The 21,094-nt window shown below is 49.7% G+C and overlaps 1 protein-coding gene across 2 annotated transcripts in view; it reads right to left on the bottom strand.

Annotated features, from left to right (window-relative positions):
• MTMR14 (myotubularin related protein 14) overlaps positions 1-21,094 on the bottom strand; it is an 81,341-nt gene that overhangs the window by 25,849 nt on the left and 34,398 nt on the right. For both annotated transcript variants that reach the window (XM_035106895.2, XM_035106897.2), the window contains exons 10-17: positions 17,479-17,545; positions 16,007-16,092; positions 14,641-14,717; positions 13,636-13,672; positions 12,352-12,422; positions 10,922-10,971; positions 6,520-6,658; positions 1,192-1,368 (exon numbers count right to left, since the gene is read on the bottom strand). In XM_035106895.2, the coding sequence (XP_034962786.2) occupies positions 1,192-1,368; positions 6,520-6,658; positions 10,922-10,971; positions 12,352-12,422; positions 13,636-13,672; positions 14,641-14,717; positions 16,007-16,092; positions 17,479-17,545 (704 nt within the window). The remainder of the gene's footprint in view (positions 1-1,191; positions 1,369-6,519; positions 6,659-10,921; positions 10,972-12,351; positions 12,423-13,635; positions 13,673-14,640; positions 14,718-16,006; positions 16,093-17,478; positions 17,546-21,094) is intronic.

The raw sequence follows: 21,094 nt of genomic DNA, 5'->3' as shown, positions 1-21,094 counted from the left end.
CTTCTCCAGCATAAGACAGTACGTCTTTTCAAATTCAACAGAGAGACCATGGAGTTCTTAAGACACTGCAGATCCTGGTCCTGAAACGATTTCACATGGCACTAACCAATTGTTGCCTTCTTCCCAGACTCCCTACCCACCCAAACGTGCTCAAGCACTGAAAATAAATCTTTATGGCGGGTTTGTTCAACGCCACAGGAGAGGAAGAAGACAGACACACTTACAGAGTCAAACCTGGAGCAACTGTTCAATAATTTTGCATGGAGACATACCTGCATGATGCAGAAAACTTCCTTCAGGTGGCCCAGCTTCTCTTGCTCACAGATGGCATGGCACCTCCTTCCCCGAGCCCCCAATTCCAGCATTCATGGGCACAGCCCCCTCCTAGCCATGCCTACGTTTTAACACAGTCCTCTAGCATTCCCTTCCAAAGCAAGATGCAGAGAAAGTACCAGAGTGCCTCTGGGTGCTTTGCAAACAGACATAAACGGGGCACTTTGCTAGGTGTCTGGATTTGCTGGGCACACGCCTGGAAACAGAACTTTTGGCACCGCCAAAAATGTCAACCCGCTCTCTTTTTTTCAGAATTAAAGATTCTAGACCTCACAGACAAACTGAAAACTGTGGACAGTGGGAAATCCCCAAAGCCGTAAAAGGGCTAAGCAGAAATTTCCAGGGATATCTGGCTCGACCTAGTACTGCTTCTTGTACAGCCAGTACAACCCAGTAAAGTTTCTTGACCCTCCTCCAGCCTCAGAGGGCTGCCATCCCCCAAACTCAGTGGTTTTCTTCCTCTCCTCATTCTGCTAAGTCGGCACCAGGCCCAGAACTGAGGCAGCAGGAGCAGGCATCTCAGGTGGCAGAATCCGGGTGGAACTAAAGAGCAGCAAATTGCCACTTTAATTATATTTCTACTGCAAGGGAAAGGGCAGCGGGTGCTTTTTCCGTGCGGCGGCACTTGGCGAAAAGTTCCCAAACTTGAGAAGGAAATTTGTGTACGTTCGCACGATCGATTCCTTCCTAACGCCTGGTTTTTTCTAAAAGGGTGAAAAGGAGGGTTGCCTTCGTGTGCAGCTGCCTGAATGCTGCCACCATCGCTTCTCCTGCAGACCGTCGCCCCTGCCTTGCGCTCCTTGGCAACCTACCCCACCCCCTCTCCAAAGTGATACAACCCCTCACTCCGTCTCTCACCTGGCTTTGGGCACTTCCAGAGGACTGCTGCCCAGCCTTGAGAAGTTCTCCGAGTGGTTGGAAGAGGAGGAGCTGGAGGACTTCGCTTCGAGCACGCCCTGGACGGGCAGCCGTTCCTCGGACTGTTGCGGCCGCGCCCACAGGACTGTCTGTGGGGAGGAGGCATAGTTTTTCCTCCTGCAAAAAAAAATATGAATAAATAAAAAAGCGGTAGTACAGAAAAAAATAAGGAAATGCACTTACTTGGGCTGCGAGTCGGGAAGTCTAGGCCACATCAAGGCAGGTTCCTCCTTGCCTCCGAACTGCTCCACCCCCTCTCCACCAAAAAGGCTTCCTGGGTGGTCAGGCCAAAGGTTTACAACAGGCACCCCCAAACTTCAGCCCTCCAGATGTTTTGGACTACAATTCCCATCTTCCCCGACCACTGGTCCTGTTAGCTAGGGATGATGGGAGTTGTAGGCCAAAACATCTGGAGGGCCGCAGTTTGGGGATGCTCAGACTATGAACTGGAGCTCACCATCCTCTCCAAAGAGAACGGGGGGGGGGGTTCAGCCCATTCCCATAATTGTGGATCTTTTTTCCTTTTTAAAAAAACAATCTATACAACAAGAAAAAGATTTTATATATATATCACACTTCTATTCCACCTCTCTGTTAGAAATGGCTCACAGTGCTAACAATAGGTTAATCTACTGAACTTATAGAGTTACACTGTCATAAAAAAAAGAAAGAAAGCCCAGAATACAAAGGGACAATCACCCTCCAGCAACACAGCAAATCACAATCAGAACAGGAGCTTAAAGCTATTCATACCCTAAAAGCCTTATTAGAAGATTTTTAGCCGTCAGGTGAAAGACTGCTGAAGTGGGCATTTACACAGCGCTCTGAGTATTCACAGCGCTTTGCATGCAGCAGCCTATGAAGTCGCTATTATTCCCATTTCGCAGATGGGAAGGCTACGCCCAAGAGAACAATGATAAGCCTAAAGTCAGCACAGCAGGTTTATGTTTGGGGCAAGATCTGAACCAGGAAACTTTCCAGCTCACTTCCCCTGCTCTGAGTCTCTATGCTGCTACAGCAGCTCTCTTGGGGCCAGGCCCCAAGCATTTCCAGCAGCTGCCTATTCTGCAGTTCTTAATTCAGGTTCCCAAGACAATGGGGCTTTGCTGCTGCTGCTGCTACTACTATGGAGATTCACTCTTTTGATTTCCAAGCACCTGCTATTGTGAAGCAATGCTTGGATCGTGGGCTGAGAAGGGTGAGATAGACCCAAACTTGACTGGGCTAAGCTTGCATTGAGTGACAGGTGCCATTTCTGCACTCTGGACATTTCCATGACATTTATCACCCGTACGACCTAAAAACCTCAGGATTTTAACCTCTTCCCCCTCTTCATATTAATCGTCCCCTCGCCTTCTATCATTCAAGCCCTTCCAAAAATACTTCAATTCTGAGGACAGGCTACATTTTGGAAGCAAGCTAAAGAGCGCCCAACAAATAAAAAATCTTTGCCGAACTGATTCTCAGCAGAGAAAAAAAGACTGGGGGGCTTAAGAGCAGAATTGTGACAAATTTGCTCTCTCTTCCATCTCGTTCTGCTTTCCCAGGTGTTACCAAAAGGGTGCATTCACAAAGGGTTTCCTACGTCTAACGTAGACCTTGCCAGGATTAAGCAGAATAGCATTTAGGTTCATCGGGAGGGTGGGCTGCAGCCATTGCACAGCGGCACCTTCTCCCCAGCTGCTTGTGATCACAGGAACACCTGCAGGCTGCCTTTAGCTACGGCCAGATTTGCACAAATATTAAAAACAACAACACCCCTCTCAATTGCAGACACACATAGCCCTGGAAGAGCTGTAGGGCTACTCGTGTTCAAGGGGAGGTTTGGTGCAAGCCAGCCCTTAGCAGCTGGGAGACCTGAACCTTCCGCAGCCGTTCTCTCCCCCTCTCTCTGCTGCCCCAATGCTTTCTGTTTCCCTCGCTGCCTGCTGAGCGATTATCAGAGGCCTGGCTTATTACCCCTTGCTGTGCACGTTAATAAGGGCTCTCCTGAAACCCCAGGATTTCCTCGCAAGACCCTCAGCCATTCACTCTCCAGAGCGCCAAGGCAGCGGGGCCAGGCTTTCGAGAGCCTTTATGCGCTCCCTTGCCTTGTGATTGCTGCATTGTGCGCGGGCACAAGGCTGCGACTTAATGAAGTGCCTAATAACACAGCCACAGGCACTCAAGCAGGCAGGCAGAGAAGAGAGGCAATTAAAAAAAGAGAGAGGCTTTTAAAAACAGGACGGGGCTCCCCGCAGCTTCTGCAACCGTCCCAGCTTTTGTGGGGAGGGGGGAGCATGTGGTGGGGGGAGAGAGAGGGGTCCAGAACTGGCAGCTAAAAATGGGTTTCCTTGCATGGAAGAGATTGGATTTTTCTCCCTTGCATGGAAGAACACAAGAGGAGCCCTGCAGGATCTGGCCATCTAGCCCAGCATCCTGTTCTTGCAGTGGCCAGCCAGATGCCTGTGGGAAACCTGCAAGCAGGATCCAAGCACAACAAAGGCACTCTCTCCCATCCTGCGGTTTCCAGCAACTGACATCCAGGAGGACTGGTGCCTCTTATTGTGGAGGCAGAGTGTACCATGGGCTTGTGCCAAACCGCCTACACGGCCGACGTCTTATGCCAAACTTCTCCAACCTGGCACCCTGCAGATGATGTTGCGCTCCAGCCAGCATGGCCAATGCTGCTGCAAGTGATGATGGGACTTGTAGTCCCAACACCTGGGAGGGAACCATGTTGGAGACAGCGACCCACGGAGCCATGGCCCTTTTCACAAATGCACATCTGGGTTAAAAGCAGGTCCCGGGTCAGAGGAGACTGAATAAGCCAAGGTCCCATTCAACTCTATGATTCCTGGGCTATTTTGAGTACCGACTTCCTCCTTGTCAGCAGCTGGAGTCAGGTGTAGGTCAGTGATAAAAAAAAACCCCCACGATGTCAGTGAAGTTAACGCTTTATTCGAAGAAACCAAAACAGCGCAGGCCTAGTGATCCCAGCAACTCTTCCCCGTAGGTCTTGCCCCAATGAGGCAGTTGCAAGGACTCAACGTCCCTTTGAGCTGCCTAAGTCTCCTCCTCTCCAGCGTTTTTGCCAAGTAATCAGAGACTGCGCCTGTGCGCCACCAATCTCTCCTCTGCTCTTTTCATTTCTCTCCGTGTTCTGGGAGACCAGGAAGGGAGGGAGAGCTGGTTGCAGCAGCAGGAGGAGGAGACTCCCTGTATTCTTCTGCAACCAGCCTCCTCTCTCTCCTGGCCCCCCTCCTCTCCAGCTTCTGAATCAGGACTGCTCTCTGCCCCAGCTTCCTCCTGCTCACTAAACCCTGTTGCCTCGTCAGCTTCCGACGTCTCCTCCTCCCAAGTCTGCTCCCTCTTCTCCCTCTGGCCACTCGTCGTTGTCCCACCGCCAATCCCCTGGCTCTGAGCCTTCCTCTCTTGGGGGGGGGGTTCCCCAGCTGGTGCCTCCCGACACTCCTCCAAGTTTCCCTTCCAACACGTACAGCAGCCCTCACGAGACCGGGATTATCCTTGCACATGCTGCAAACTGAGAAATACAGAGACGGTGTGTGCACACAAAGAAGTCCTCTGGCTACAGAATCTGCCTTTCAGCTCAGAATCCCAGGCAGCCCTGCTGCACGCAGCTCAGGCAACCCAGAGCAACTTTCAGCTCCTGCGGAAGCATCTGCCAGCCCTTCCTTCCCTGCAACGTTTTCACTGTCAGCTACTGTGTGCCGCCTGCAACTTGACTGGGGTGCTGAGCAGACTTGGCAGGGTCACCATTTCGAGGGCTGCCCATACTCTGAACAGATCTTTCTCTCTCCCCCCCCCCCCCCGCCACACTTCAAGAAGCCAGGCATGCAACAGCAAGCTGAGGGTTCACTGTTGCCCAGAGGATTTCCAGCTGCCTCTCAGCACAGCCCAGATTTAGCTCAGAATAATTGCACTGTAAAATATCATTAGCACGCGTGCTTGGGGAGGAGAAAGAAAAATTAAACCGAGCAGGGCAGGCCCGCGGGCAAGGCTCCGAAATCCCCAGCCTTTGGCTCCCCTACCCTCCCGTCATGTGGGAGAGCTTCTCCTCTCCTGCTAGCTCCTCTCTGGCATAGACTTCAAGGTCCAGGCCAATGGAGGGGAGGGGAGGACAAGCCCCCCCCCCCCTGGAACGACCTTCACAGTCAAGGATCCTACTACCTGCCTATCCTAGGGCCAAGTTGTATGTCATGCTTGGACAAAATGGGTGGGCTAGCTTCCCCCCTGGATTTGAGAGCTTTTTCTACAGAGGAAGCTGCCTTATTCCTAATCATCCTGTCCATCTGGCTAATCATCTGGCCCATCAAGCTCAGCATCATCTACGGTGACAGGCAGCGGCTCTCCAGTTTCCCAGAAAGGAGCCTTCGCAAGCCCTACAACTACCAGCAGATCACAGAGTGGCATTCCAGAATGTAGGACAGCCAACTTCAGCCCTAGGAGGTGGATTTTGTGCAGTCAAGATGGGGGAGGGGGGTAGAACCCAATATCCTACCTGCCTGCCTCCCGCCCCTTGGCTTGGAAGGTCCCTCCGTGCCCAGGCTGAAGAACATTCCCAGTTATAAGCAAGAGGGTTGCTATCTGTCATGGATGCTTTCGCTGAGATTCTTGCATTGCAGGGGGTTGGACTGGATGACCCCTGGGTGCCCCTTCCAACTCTATGATTCTATGATGCCCCAGAGGCTTTCTACGTCAGTACTGGGAGAGGAGCCAGTGAGGTGGGAGGAATGCACTGCGTGTGCATGGCAGGCACCCCCAAACTGCGGCCCTCCAGATGTTTTGGCCTACAACTCCCATGATCCCTAGCTAACAGGACCAGTGGTCGGGGAAGATGGGAATTGTACTCCAAAACATCTGGGGGGGCCGAAGTTTGGTGGTGTATGGGGTACCAGGCAGGCCATTTCTGACTTGACAGGTGCCCTCTGCCAAATGAAGGGGTTCCCCAGGGCCTCTGCAATAATATTGCGTTTATGTGCGTGCCTAGTTTTGCACCTGGATGTAGTGTGAGGCATGTTGGAACCTCAGCCAGACCAGAAACACACCGAGGGTGAAGTTGCTCAAGGTACCATCGGGGTCACTGCTTCAAAAATTGGGAAGGGTGGGAGGCCTGTATGTAGCTGCTGCTCCCTTAGGCCCTGTCTAAGCTATTGTAACGGACTGTTTTTGTGGCACATGTTTACTAAAGCCACGCACCCGCCGCCCCACATACACCTGCCCCATGGTTGAAGGCACATGCATACACGCACACACACACGGTCTTACCAAGCAGCCTGCGTTTGGGACCCTGCTGGCATCAGCTCCACTGCTTCGTAGGTGAAGCTCCCTGCAGCCCCAGGTGAGTTCTCCATCACAAGAGAGAAGTCGCTGCTGAGACTAGTAGGGCTGCCCCGGTCCCTCTGCTCTGGAACACAAAGAGAGCAACGTCGGACTACCTTTCTTCTATAAAGTAGCAAACCCAGCATCCTCGCAAACAAACCTCACACGGAGATCCCCACCACATATGAACTCACACAACTGTTCATTTTAATATTCTGATGGAACTGTTTCCTTGTGTTAAGTGTGTGTGTGTGTGTGTGTGTGTGTGTGTGTGTGTGTGTGTGTGTGTGTGTGTTTACATTGTCCTTGGTTTCATACTCAAGATCAGGGGTCCCCAAACTAAGGTCCGGGGGGGGGGGGCGCGGATGCAGCCCAATCGCCTTCTAAATCTGGCCCACGGATGGTCTGGGAATCAGCATGTTTTTACATGAGTAGAATGTGTCCTTTTATTTAAAATGTATCTCTGGGTTATTTGTGGTGCCTGCCTGGTGTTTTTACATGAGTAGAATGTGTCCTTTTATTTAAAATGCATCTCTGGGTTATTTGTGGGGCATAGGAATTCGTTCATATTTTTTTTTCAAAATATACCGTAGTCCGGTCCCCCACAAGGTCTGAAGGACAGAAGACCAGCCCCCTGCTGGAAAAGGTTGCTGACCCTTGCTCAAGATCAAAGCAGCCCCTTCAGCAATTAAGCACTCTCTCTAAAACTGATAAACAATAAGTAGTAGTTCATCAACCCAGTCATCAGCAATTCCCCACAAACCTGGCAGCTGAAATAAATACGGTGCAATGGTAGAAATGGCTGACAGCTGTATCTGGGATTGGCTGGTTCACACACAGTACTACAGATCCTGTAGCAGATCCAGAAAGTCATATGCCAAAGTGCCACAAAAAGAGTTGTGATTTTGCCACAACAGACTGGCCCTGCTGCTCTTACGGAAGTTGCCAGATCATGTTAGAAGCCGGGGCTGCTGCAACGTTTGCAGGAAGCCACTCCCATTAGCTAGGTTTGAGGAATCTTTGGGCCTCCAGGTGTTGCTAAACTACAACTCCCACAATCCCTTGCCATTTGCTACACTTGCTGGGACGGATGGGGAGTTGTAGTTCGGCAACATCGGGAGAGACAAAGGTTCCTCACCACTTTGCAGTGGCTGGCAAAGACTCAGAAACCAGGAAGCTTCTCCCCTAATTCCCACCTTGTCCTTCCTTAACAGCTACAATCAGAAGGAGAAACATCTGTTTGCTTACTCATAACACGTAGCTCCTATGTGATAGGCAGGGGGTTCGGAGGCATATTTTGGATTCAGTTTTTTTCAGTACAGTCCATACAAGTCTAACTGTAGTCTTGCAAAAAGAACAGGAACTTGTTTATGAACTCTATGCAAACAGGTATCACACGAGATTGCATGTACATTGTGCAGTTATGCTGAAAAAGCATAAGATTACCGGGTGCAAAAGTTTTTTTTAAAAAATTGAGAAAACAAGCTTCACCGCCTGATGAGATTTCAAAACTGGAGTATTTTTTTTAAGGGTGGGGAAAGGTGAGGCAATGTGGTCAGAAATGGGACTCAGGTATCCCACATCATAACCAGAGATGGGTGCAAAAGGTATCAGCAGACATATCCATAACGAGAAGAGCATGAGCTGTTTATACATTTGCTTATTTATACAGACCACAGTAGAAGAGGAGGAGGAGGAGGAGGAGTTTGGATTTGATATCCTGCTTTATTACTACCCGAAGGAGTCTGAAAGCAGCTAACATTCTCCTTTCCCTTCCTCCCCCACCACAAACACTCTGTGAGGTGAGTGGGGCTGAGAGACTTCAGAGAAGTGTGACTAGCCCAAGGTCACCCAGCAGCTGCATGTGGAGGAGCGGGGACGCGAACCCGGTTCCCCAGATTACGAGTCTACCCTCTTAACCACTACACCAAGCTGGCTCTCTTGCCATGGAATATATGTAGCTCCAATTCTGCACTTCTCAGAAACAGCCAAACCGTTTCCAAGCTGCAGCTGAGAAAAGCATGGGGGTTGTCTGGTTTTTTTGTTTTTTAAAATTATTAGCAAAGATGTCAGTTCAGTGATCTGTCACAAGGCTGAGCATTACCACCTGCAGTCATGAGCGCAAGCGTTGCCAGGCTCTCATTCAGAGGTAGCACCTGTTTATTTAAAGAGCTCAGGAGGGGCAAGGAAAAGGTGGGGAAGCTGTGGCCCTTCCAGATGCTGCCCAACTCCCAAATGCGTAGCAGCCCCAGGGCAGCAAAGCCAGGAATAGGGAACACCAGGGAACTGCCTGGTGCCTGCCAGGGGTCAAACATGTGCTCTGCCACTGAGTCGCAGCCTCTCCCCAAAGAGGGGGCTGATGGGAGTTGTAGTCCAACATCTGAAGGACCATAGGCTCACTACTCGGGGCTAAGAAGACGCCATGGCAGTGTCTTCCACATTGTGCCCGTTTGCCCACTCTCCTCTCCTACCCACTGCGTAGGTCACAAGTAATAAATGGGCCAATAGTAAGGGAGGAGTCACAGCTGCTATATCCTCTTGGTGCATCGGAGCTTTTTCTTTTTAAAGATAAACAGGCCGTCTTTTACAAGTCAGAAGCAAGCAGGCCTTTGCCCCCACCATCTGAGAGCATTGAGGACTGAGACCTGCTTTCAGATCTCAGCCCAGCGACAAACTTGCTGGGTTTCCCTGGGAAAACCTTTCCAAGCACAGCTCCCCACCTGCAAAACGGGAGGGAACGGCATCTTACGCTTCTCACCCGTGATGTGAGATTTTTTTTTTTTCCCTTAAGAATTATAGCCAGGGGCATGTATATACTCTGGGCACAGAATTTAGTGGCAAGTTCTCTGACCGGAAAATGCTGCAGCCCAGTGGATTAGGCATGTTAAGCACATCTGCACGACTGCTTTGATTTTGCGTAACTTTAAAAAACTGCTGCCGGGAGTGTCAAGGGGAAGGAGGACTTAGGCAGGAAAGTCAATTCCCGCCACCATCACTGGAAATCTTATGCCACATCTGCACGGTACCAGACCACTTGAAACTGTCGTGGCTTTTCCTAAAAAGAATCCTGGGAACTGTAGTTTGCTAAGGGTCATGAGAGTTGCTAGGAGCTGCAATTCCCACAGTGGTTTCAATGCCTCTTCTGAGGTTACTCTGAGAACTGTATTTCGGTGAGGGGAAATAGGGCTCCCCTTACGGTTCCCTGTTTTTAATGTTTAATAGATTATTGTATTTTAATGTATTGTTGGAAGCCGCCCAGAGTGCTTGTGGAAACCCAGCCAGATGGACGGGGTATAAATAATAAATTATTATTATTATTATTATTATTATTATTATTATTATTATTATTCCCAGGGTTCTTTGGGGGAAGCCATGACTGTTTATAAAGTGATACAATACCACTTTAAACACCTAGGGTAGATGGGGCCTGACTCTGCCACCTCTCTGCATCCTGAAATTTCAGCAGGCACTAAACACATAACTCTTGGGTCTTTCACATCTAAGAGGACCGGGCAGTTTGTGTATATGTGCTTTGATCAGGGTGATACGTTCTCAGGAAATCGAATTACTGCCATATTCTGCGGCAGCACATGCACATCAATTACAGTTGTCTGGTTAGCTCAGAACACACACCTGTTCCTCAGTGGTTTCAAGGATCTATCCCACAGGCGCTTATGTAAAACGCATGGTTGTATACAGCAGTCATCCCATGCACACTGTTCGTGGAATCAAATTTCTCCCCATGTGTCCCCCCGCCTCCCCAAAAAGAAAAAAATTCGGGGGGGGGGCAGATTTGGGGAGGGAAGGGGGCATGCAGGGAAGGAGGGAAAGTTCCATTGCACTAGCAGAAGTCTTTTTGCTAATAGGATGGCATTGCACTAGTACAAAAATCTTTATGGAGGGGAAAACTTGAAATGGGAAGGAACTCCAAGCAGCCAGGTGATGACTGAGCATGCTTGGGGAGGGGGGGGCTGGTTGACTGTTTGCGAGGAAATAGAAAACTGGTGAGGGGCAGGGGGAGAAGGGGGAGATACCCTGGAAGTGGGGAGTGCTCTACACTGCAACATTTTGTTGCAGACTCCATTTGTTATCCTAATTTTCAATCAGCAGCTGGAGTAGATTTCTGTTACAGTTGTGTGAACTAGAGACACCGATCTTTTCTGGAATCTGAATCCAGTGACCTGGCCACCTTCCTGTGAAACTGTGATGAGCTATGGGCTCTCAAAGGCTTTCCCCAAATTCCCCTAGTGAACGAAATGTTGCTCCCACCCCCCCACCCCAGCCATCAGAAAGCAGACCCAGCTGAGGTTAGAGGGGGACTGGCTGGGAGGCGGCAAGAAACACTCACTCAGCATATAGATCTCTTCCAAAGTAAATCCGGGTGGCAGGCTCTTCCTTCTAGGGCGGGGAGAGACAAAACATGACAGTCATCAGATGCCACTGAACCACCAATGGAAAACTGACTTTGAAACAGTATTCCTCCAGGTCCTGACTGGTTAAACAACTACTGACCAGGAGGGGATTTAGCCCTGCCACAGAAGAAAGCAATTTTTGGAAGTATATGGCTTAAAAAATATATATACAAGGGAAGGTGTGATCTCCACAAGAACTTGCAAGATTTTGACATGATCTTGTGAGAGCTCACTGGAAACTGGCGCTGGTGCTGTTTCTCCGCTGCCACCGTGGCGTTGGGGGCTTCTGCCGCCTGAAGTGGCGGCTTCACCCTGCCTCATAGTTGGGCCGGTGAACAATAGGAGTTTGTTCTGAATGGGCTCTGCCCAGAAGTCTCTTGCTGGCCACCATTTGGAGACAGAACGCTGAACACTAGCCACACCATTAAAAAATACATAACAAAAAAACAAGCAATCTTAGAGCCAAAGAAATCAATTCTTAAAACCAGCCATTTTAGCGGAAAAACGTGTCCTTAATTTGAACTTTTTTAAAAAACAGGTAATCTGGGGGACACCTGTTCTCTCTAGTGGGAGAAAGTTCCACATCCCAGGGGCCATTCACAGTGAAGGAAGGCCCTGCGCTGTCCTGTCACATGGCAAACCACAACTGTTGACGGAACTGCAAGCAGGATATCTCCTTTCAGACCCTAAGGCAGGCACCCCCAAACTGCGGCCCTCCAGATGTTTTGGGACTACAACTCCCATGATCCCTAGCTAACAGGACCAGTGGTTGGGGAAGATGGGAATTGTAGTCCAAAACATCTGGAGGGCCGAAGTTTGGGGATGCCTGCCCTAAGGGGTAGGCTGGCATGCAATGCAATTGGGTCCCCTGCTGTATAGGGCTCTATGGCAAATACCTTAAATTGGGCCCGGTAAGAAACAAGGCAGCCAGGGCAGCTCTTTTAAGGATCGGTGACACAATTCCGCTTTGTGGCACCTGGCTGCCAAATTCTGCACTGCTTGCTGCTTCTGGACCATCTCCAAGGGGCGGCCCCTGTGTGATGCTACTGCCACAGCTGCAGTGCTGTTTCAACAGCAACTGGTACGAGGCGAGAGGCCCTTTCGCCCGTTAACCCATCCCTTGCGCAGACCAAAACTCATGGCCATTTTTTTCTTCTTATGTAGGACTTTGCAGCCCAAACCTCTTCAGAGAAAGTGATGTGGCCCCGTTTTCGCTGCTTTCCGAGTGCAGAATAAATTAAAAGCAAATTGGGCCAAGGCACCTGGGTCTCCCATCTCCCAGTAGAAAGAGCGTGCGCTAACAAGATTCTCCGTTCTTTTAGGCTGCCTTTGGTAGCAGGAAGCTCCTACTGCGGGTTCTCCTTACCTCGGCGGCTTAGCGGCAGAGAACTCCTCGGAGGTGATGTGCTTCAGAAAATCGAAGCAGAAAAAGAAAATCTGGAGCCGAGAGAGAGAGAGAGAGAAGAAAGCGTAAGAGAGAGCAAGGGGCGACAGCACTTGGTAAATGACAGCTGTCATACTGTACGCCTTCCTCATCTCTGCCACCACACAAGCCTAGCAAGACCCCCTCATAAGCCAACACTTCTGGGGTTTCCAGGGGTCTCCTGCTGGCCAGGCCTGAGTGCTGCTTGTGAGAAGGCAAAACAACACAAACAGGCAGAACTGACATTAATAAAGAGGAGACCTGGCCATGGAAAGGTGTTGCACATGCGCAAGTCAAGATGACCGGAAGATCTAGGGACCCACAGAGTTACAAATCTCTTTGGCCTCCTGGAATTTAAACGAACAAATCATGGCGCAGGGGTTTTATCTGAAGAGGAAGAACCATCCAAGGACGATTAGGCAGCAACGCTTGCACTCAGTGGCCAATGCAGCCAAATTTCAGTCAAGCATCCTACCAACCAGATACCTGTGGGAAGCCCATAAAGCAAGACATGAATGCCACGAGCATTTCCCCGTTTGTGATCTCTAGCAACCAGTACTCGTTATGACCTAACCTTATCCACCACTCGTTTGCCCAACACTCTTTTTACAGAGCCATCCAAGTTGGCAGACATTGTTAAATCTTGGGGTGGTGCATCCCGCAGTTTTAACTAAGCCACAGGGCAAAGCAGTGCTTCCTTTTTTTCCTGTGCTGAATCGCCATCATCCAGCTTCAGGGGTTAATTCTGGCTTCAAATGATTATCATAGCTGTCAAGTTTTCCCTTTTCTCGCGAGGAAGCCTATTCAGCATAAGGGAATTTCCCTTTAAAAAAGGGAGAACTTGACAGCCATGCAGATTATGAGAGAGGGAGAAAAGCTTCTATCCACTTTCTCTACGTTGCAGAAGGAGGAAAAACCCTCTATCCACTTTCTCTACGCTGCTATCATGTCTAATTTACTTGCCTTTTTGCTCCCCAATTCGACGCCTACTGCCTACAGGCTTGCTGGAGGTTTCAGCTCTGGGCCATTGTGGGAAGCTGCTTGGCTTCCCGTGGCACAGGATGCAAATGTTTAAGCTTATCCTGCTAAAATTTCGGGCGCAGATAAGACCTGCGCACCTCCGGCTACTGTTCCCTCACCCCACCCCCTCCCTGCCAGGGCGGAGTCCCCCCATGGGATGCTGACATCACTGCCTCTCTTTTGCCGGCCCCCGCCAGCAACACTCACCTCCTCCCCTTTGCTGAGTCGATCCACTAGCATGTGCCTGCAAGAGGAAGAGGAAAAGCGAGTAGCGTTCAAACTCAAGAGCAAGCAAGGAAACAGAGGGTGGAAGTCTGTTTCTCCATTGCCCACCCAATGTTTCTCCAGACTGTCCAGGATGACCAGAATTCACACAAGAGGGGAGGACCTTGAGACAGGCTTAGCTTTGAGCTTTCCTTCCCTTGCTAGCTGGGAAGTAGGTTGGACTGAAGGTCTCCTGGCAAACAGGTTCCGATTTGCCAATGCTGGATTTGCTGGTCGCATAATCACAAACTAATCTGGGAAGGACAGAGCTTTCAATGGCAGCTTTAAGTTACACTAATAATAATAATAATAATAATAATAATAATAATAATAATAATAATAATAATTTATTATTTATACCCCGCCCATCTGGCTGAGTTTCTCCAGCCACTCTGGGTGGCTTCCAACAGAACATTCAAATGTAATAATCTATTAAACATTAAAAGCTTCCCTAAACAGGGCTGCCTTCAGATGTCTTATAAAAGTCTGGTAGTTGTTTTTCTCTTTGACATCCGGTCGGAGGGGGTTCCACAGGGCAGGTGCCTCTACCGAAAGCAGGCCCTCTGCTTGGTTCCCTGTAACTTGGCTTCTCGTAGTGAGGGAACCGCCAGAAGGCCCTCTGCACTGGACCTCAGTGTCCGGGCAGAACAATGGGGGTGGAGACGCTCCTTCTATCTGCATGGTCTTGGGACACCAGAGATGCCCTTCTCTGATCAGTGCCCCAGTACACAGATTATCACTCACAGCTGTAGGCTGGGTGCACAGGTGCAACTGTGTGCGAGGGTCTCTATACGCTCACCTGCAAAACAAATGGCTGGTGCAGTGTAGGGAGCCCCCGCCCTCAAATTCAAATGAGTTAAGGGAAACTGCATTGATCAAATCTGAAGCTGGCCCTACTGTTTCCTCCCCGGTTCTAGCCAAGGCAGCTCTAGCATCCAGCATGCTTACCCAAAGAGGAACCAGTCATAGGCCACAGTCAGATAAAGGATCTCCGCAGGTTCCAGGGACGCATGGATCAGCCCATCCTAAGGAGCAAAAGACTGACAATACATCACAAATGACAATGACATTCTGTCCTGCATTTCCCCCTGCAGTCGCGCGGAAGAGAGACCCAAACAGGTTATAAGCCAAAGCACTGTGTTCCTATGACTGAGAAATGGTTTCTTGTCAATGCAATGAAGCTATGCCAGCTCTTCTCTCCAAAGCTATGTCATATGCAATCGAGACACAGGGGAGCTCCAGATTGAAAGCCGTTTTCAAAAAGCAAGCTTCTCGTCCTCAGTGTTATACGTTAAGAAAAGCCATGACATTTTACAAACACCATGGGACAAATTTGACACCCAGAGTTCTTAAGAGGCACCCCCTCTTTTTTTGCTCCTTCTCCGCCCTTCCTGTCACCTCTCATTCAAGAGATTTCCCCCCTGCATTTCCTGACATCCCAGTTTTATCATCAAATGAAAATTATGCAAATGCAATAGACTCAATGCACTTTTGCTTCAGCGAACATAATTTGCTCCTGCTGCGGAACAAGGAACGGTAACGAAGAATAAGGGATGTGGATCAAGGAATTTAGTTTTTGGAGAGAGAGAGAGAGAGAGAGAGAGAGAGAGAGAGAGAGAGAGAGAGAGAGAGAGAGAGAGAGAGAGAGAGATATTCTGGCCTCTAAGGTCACAGGGAAGGGAGGAGTAAAAGTTTCAGTTATACACAGCCTAGAAACCAAAATGGGAGAGAATATTAAGTTTAAGGATTTCGGGGGTCCACAGCGGGGGACCCTTCACCTGAAAATAAAGGTCACACAAACCAAGCCAAGTGATTCCCTTGCCAGTCTGGAGGTACCAGCAAATGCTTGACCTCACTTCCTTCCCTGCCCCTCTGGAATTAGCTCTGTATGGAGGCTCTAGCAGACAAGTGCAAGTGCAAGATTTTAATTCAGTGCAACTCAAGTTGTCCCATATCCTCCAGCCCCCTCTGTCCCCAAAGGCAGCCCTAATTGTTCCACAAACCCCCATCTTCTTCCCCAATCGAATAGCGGGGCAAGGTGTCCTCAGTTCTGAAAGCTGCTGCCTCTTCTAACCGTACCAGCAATGCAAAAAGCGCCCCATGTAATTTAACATGCTGAACGTTGTGTTTTCTATTAGCAGATTCGCGCATTTGAAGAAGAAAGCGGGGGAAAGCATCACTGCAAGAACCACAGATGTTGCAAATCCAGTTACGAATGAAAAGCGACCGCCCCCTCTCCACCCACCCTGCCCCCGTCCTGGCTGCACCCCTTGGCGACTGCCTCGCCTACTGAAACATGCCCATTGGTACTCACAGCCCACAGGGAGAGGCGCAGGAGGGAGATGAAGAGAGGCGTCCTGTCCCAGCCGGATATACAGTGTATCAGGAGCCCACTGTCATCTGCGCTGAGCCAGCAGGAAGGCAAAGGAAAAGGCGGGAGGGGGAAAAGGCTGTGTTACTTGCATGGCATTCAGGATGAAAAGCCCCCCGGGGCACCAAGGGCTCCGCTAGCCCCCCAGGGGATGCAATGGCATATGGCAGGCCAGATGCACAAGGCACAGCGTTCTCCAGGGATGGGCTCCGCAAGGCAGGCAACAAGGGACTATATGAAGCCTGGGGGACGGAGGAAAGGAAACAGCAGAAACACCCACTGGAAATTCACTGAGTTAGTCCTGTGGATTTAAATAGGTCCACTATGAGTAAAACTCAGCCAAATACAGGTGAAACTCGGAAAATTAGAATTTCATCAAAAAGTGCATTTATTTCAGTAATGCAACTTAAAAGGCGAAACCAATATATAAGATAGATGCATGACATGCAAAGCAAGATATGTGAAGCCTTTATTTGTTGTAATTGTAATTATTTGTCGTTAGGCGGGTCAATTATAAGTGGAATGCAATCAATGAAATGTAATAGCAATGTTTATTTTTGTTTTATTACTGTGGAATCTCCAAAAGAAAGCATTTGTAAAAAAATAAAAGAAAAATAATAAATAATAAGTTGCAATACTGAAATAAATGCACTTTTCGACAATATTCTAATTTTCCGAGTTTCACCTGTAACTGCCCTGTATATTCAGCCCTGGTGAGCGAATCAAGAGGTGTCAGATGGGGAGGCAAGTCGGCTACAGGGGCAGAGCTCGCAACCAGCATCTCAAATCTCACCGAGCAAAGCGAAATGAGAGGCCTCTGAAAATATACAGAGTGGCTGCGTCCAAAAGTCTCAACCACAGAAGTTTCACGAGAGCTTTCTTGGGAGACATGCAGGGTGCACTGTGCAAAAGGAGGCCAGAGGCGACAGAGCCCTTCATAAGGTCAAATGCTTAGGGAGAAGCACTATGCAGCCCCCCCCCCGGGCCACTCTCTACTCACACATCTCTCACACGCTCAGATTATTGAAGGGGATGCCAATATTTAAGTCTAGGACAGGCATCCCCAAACTGCGGCCCTCCAGACGTTTTGGCCTACAACTCCCATGATCCCTAGCTAACAGGACCAGTGGTCGGGGGAAGATGGGAATTGTAGTCCAAAACATCTGGAGGGCCGAAGTTTGGGGATTCCTGGTCTAGAAGCCCAACCCTCAATTCCCCTGCTTTTAGCCATGAGGTTTCTTCAAAACTCTCTCTCTCACTCTCTCTCTCTCTCTCTCTCTCTCTCTCTCTCTCTCTCTCTCACACACACACACACACACACACACGGTAGTTTTCTAAAGTAGTCAAATAAGCCATCCCAAAAAGGTACCCTCCCCGCATTTCCCACCTTCTCCATAACAAGAAGAGAACCTCACCGTCACCATTAATAATGGAGATCAGGAGCTTCAGGTAGTTCTGTGTCTGTTGCACCAGGTCCCAGCTCTGCAGGGGAGGGGAGGGCAATACAATAAGTGAGAAAGAGAGGATAGAGGAAAAAAGAGAACAGATGAAATAAAGTGATGCGTATCGGAGCATCTTTGCAATCCTGCTCAACACTCATTACCTGGACCACTTAACCCGCATTTTATTACCTGTGCTAACCTGCTTCGTTTCTACATTTTGTTCCCCCATGAAGAGGCAAGTTAGGGAGGACTGGCATGCAAGTAAGAAGTGGGAGACTGCAGAGCCGCCTTTAATTTGCAGGAAACCATATCTCTGCAGCAGCTCTCATAGAGCCCTGCATGGAAGATGTGCATCTTAAGCTCTCTGTTCTTAGGGGCAGACTCTTAAACCTCTCCACTTGCCAAGTACCCCAAACGAAATTGACAATGCACTCTTACCACAACAACAACAACCACCACCATCTTCACCCACAGGATCACAAGGGAAAGAGGGCTGTACGCTCTCTAGGTCACAACGCAAATGTTAAGGGGGGAAAGGGCTACTTTGGGACAAGGCAGAGGCTCTGATGGCCACATGCATCTGCAAGACCTAGAAAAGGGCCCCCTGTTTTCATTTTGAAAGACAGATGGAAAGGTTTCTGGTCTCCGTGGTAGTGAAGACAACTGGTTTCTGCAGGAGGCTCGGGAACTAGAACAGGGGTTGGCAAACTAAGGCCCGTGGGCCAGATCAGGCCCAACTGCCTTCAGCATCCGGCCCACCGGCCTCCCGGTGCTGCTTCTCCGGCCACCACAAGGTCTGAGGGACAGTGGACTGGCCCGCAGCTAAAAAAAATTGCCGACCCCTGAACTAGAACGTACACAAGCAGACCTTCTCTTCCCTGTGCTCCCTCTAAAAGAACATGCTACACCACCCTTTTCCTTGTCCAAAACCACGCAGAGCCCTGCATGTTTGCACGACTGTAACCCTATAAATCTTTCAGATTAGAGCTCCCATCAGCTCCAGTCATCACGGCCGAAAAATGAGGGATGATGGGAGCTGGAGTCCAACACCATTTAGAGAGCCCCAGGGTGGAGGGAGGCTGGGCTTAAGTACATTCAGGAAAAGGGAAGGAGAGAAAAGTAATCAAAAAGTTAAGTAGTGGCGGTAGCGGATTTTGTATTTAAGGTTGTATTAAGCTGGGCCGAAGTACAGTGATTTGCCCAAGCCTCGATAGCTCAGCTCGTTAGAGTGTGGTACTGATGACGCCAAGGTTGCAGGTTCGATTCCCATATGGGGCAGCTGCATTTTCCTCCACTGCAAGGGGGCTGGACTAGATGATCCTGAGGGTCCCTTCCGACTCGATGATCCTATACCTGAGCAGGGACTTATCCTGCAAGTTCGACAATCTACTTAGTAGATTGCCACACAATGCTGCAACTCTTGGTCCAGCTGCAACATCAGTTAAATTGTGACGTTTGGATTTGAAGCAAAGCATGGAACGCTTGCGTAACTGGGGTTTGGTTTTTTTTAAGTACCCCAAAAGAAATTTGGAAACAAACTTCAGAATGCAGTGGGAGGAGAAGGAAACAGAGCTCTAATTTCTGACTCATTACTCAATTGTTCAGGAGAATTTGGTTCCTACAGAATCACACAGTGCATTCAGGACCCCCTAAAGTAAAGAACTGTTATAGCCCAGCAGCGGAGCGCATTCTGAAACATTGATTAGAGTCTATGAACGCCCTGCTGCGTCCCGACCCACTTCAGCAAGTGCCCCCCCCCCAAAAAAATTGGGGAAGCTCAGTCCATGAGCTCTTCACAGTGGAAAACAGATACAGTGTGTGAATAACAGGAGGGCCTTGGAATGGGCAGGAGAAGGGAAAACCACTACCCTCCAAGGAACAGCATCCTCCCTCAGTAATTGGGGTGGCTGGGCCAGAAATTTCACAATGCGCTGGTCTCGGAACGACCCCACCGAGCTGCCTGCAGAGTCCTAACCCACTTTTAGCAACTGGCATGGGATTGGCTCAACAAGATCTCAGGGACAGCAAGTCAGGAGGGAGAGGCGTCTTCAAGCCCCCACGGATGTTATCAGGCAGTGTCTGTCCCCCCGCCTCCTCCCCACCCCCAAGATCCTGTCATGTATAACTCAGAGGTGACTCGAGAGAGCTAGAAGACAAACACAACAGGGATCAATCAAACTTTGGGAATGAAGAACGGCTGCTTTGGTCAAAGACTAGAAAGGGCATCCTCTCTCACCCAATTTGCATCACGCTTTGACTGTAGAGACTGTAGAGAGCGAGACACACACACACAGACAGATTCTAGTAGTGATGGGCTGGGCTGGTAAAGAATGGCAGAACTCGGCATCCACCATACAAGTTTATATCCTGGAGGTTAGCGCTTTTGGAAAACTTTCCACTGCAAGTTTCTAGTGGTTGGGTTACGGCAATGCACTATATGTGGGGCTGCCCTTTAGGCGGACACGGAAGCTGGAGCTAACGCAAAATGCAGCGGCTCATCTGCTCACTGCGCTCCCACATTACCCCTCTGCTGGAATAATTCCACAGGCTGCCAATCAGCTACCAGGTTAAGTTCAAGGTGCTAGTTTTGGTGCATAAAGCCTTATGTGGCTTGGGGCCAGGTTAGCCTCCCCCCCCCCAACCTGGAGCCCTGGACTGACTCCAGCTACAAAAGCTGAGCCCGCTGAACAGATTTCTTGGGCCAGGGTATTGTTTAGGAGTTTCCGTTGAGTTTTTGTTGTTGCTGCTGCTGCTGCTACTGGTGTTAATTCGTTTTACCTTTATTCCTAGATCTTATTATGACTTATGTGGAAACTGTGGTATAGCTTTTGCTGTGTTTTCCTTATTGCCTAGGACTACTTTTGTTGTTGGCAATGATGCAATCATGTTGTAAGCTGCCTTGAGCGTGGGTCTTACATACGATGATGAGACTCAAAAGGTATTTTCAGCTTTTATATACCCAACCAATCATGGTGGCAGATACCCTTTGAAACTCCCACACTCTTAGCTGCCAAGTATCCCGTTTTTCGCGGGAAACCCCCGGATTTTATTCCGTTTCCCGCTGTTCTCCCGAATGGAGAAAAATCCCAGAAATCCCCTGGATTTCCTACCTGCCAGGGAGCCTCCATTTTGGGTGCTGCTCTGCCCATGTGTGGGCCCCGGAAATAGGGCAGGGCGACACCGGAAGTCGCTTCTACGCATGCCCGGTGGTCATCTTGGTGGTGGCCGCATGGCGGCGGCCGTCTCCAAGATGGCCGCCGCCATGCAGCCACCACCAAGATGGCCGCCGGGCAGGCGTAGAAGCGACTTCCGGTGCCGCTCTGCCCTATTTCCGGTGCCCACACATGGGCAGAGCAGCCACGGAAGTTGCTTCTACGCAACTTCTGGTGCCGCGCTGCTGCTGATCCCGCATTTTTCAGCGGGAGACATAGCAGGTATGCCCCCACTCCCAACACTCCCTTTTTCAAATACAGCTGTACCTTGGTTGTCGAACGGAATCTGATCCAGAAATCCGTTCGACTTCTGAAAACGTTCGACAACCAAGGCGCAGCTTACGATCGGCTGCAGGAGCTTACTGCACTCAATCGGA

This window comes from Zootoca vivipara, chromosome 2 (assembly GCF_963506605.1).
Source record: "Zootoca vivipara chromosome 2, rZooViv1.1, whole genome shotgun sequence".
NCBI lineage: Eukaryota > Metazoa > Chordata > Lepidosauria > Squamata > Lacertidae > Zootoca > Zootoca vivipara.
The sequence above is the reverse complement of the archived record's forward strand: the minus strand, read 5'-3'. Positions and strand labels throughout refer to the sequence as shown.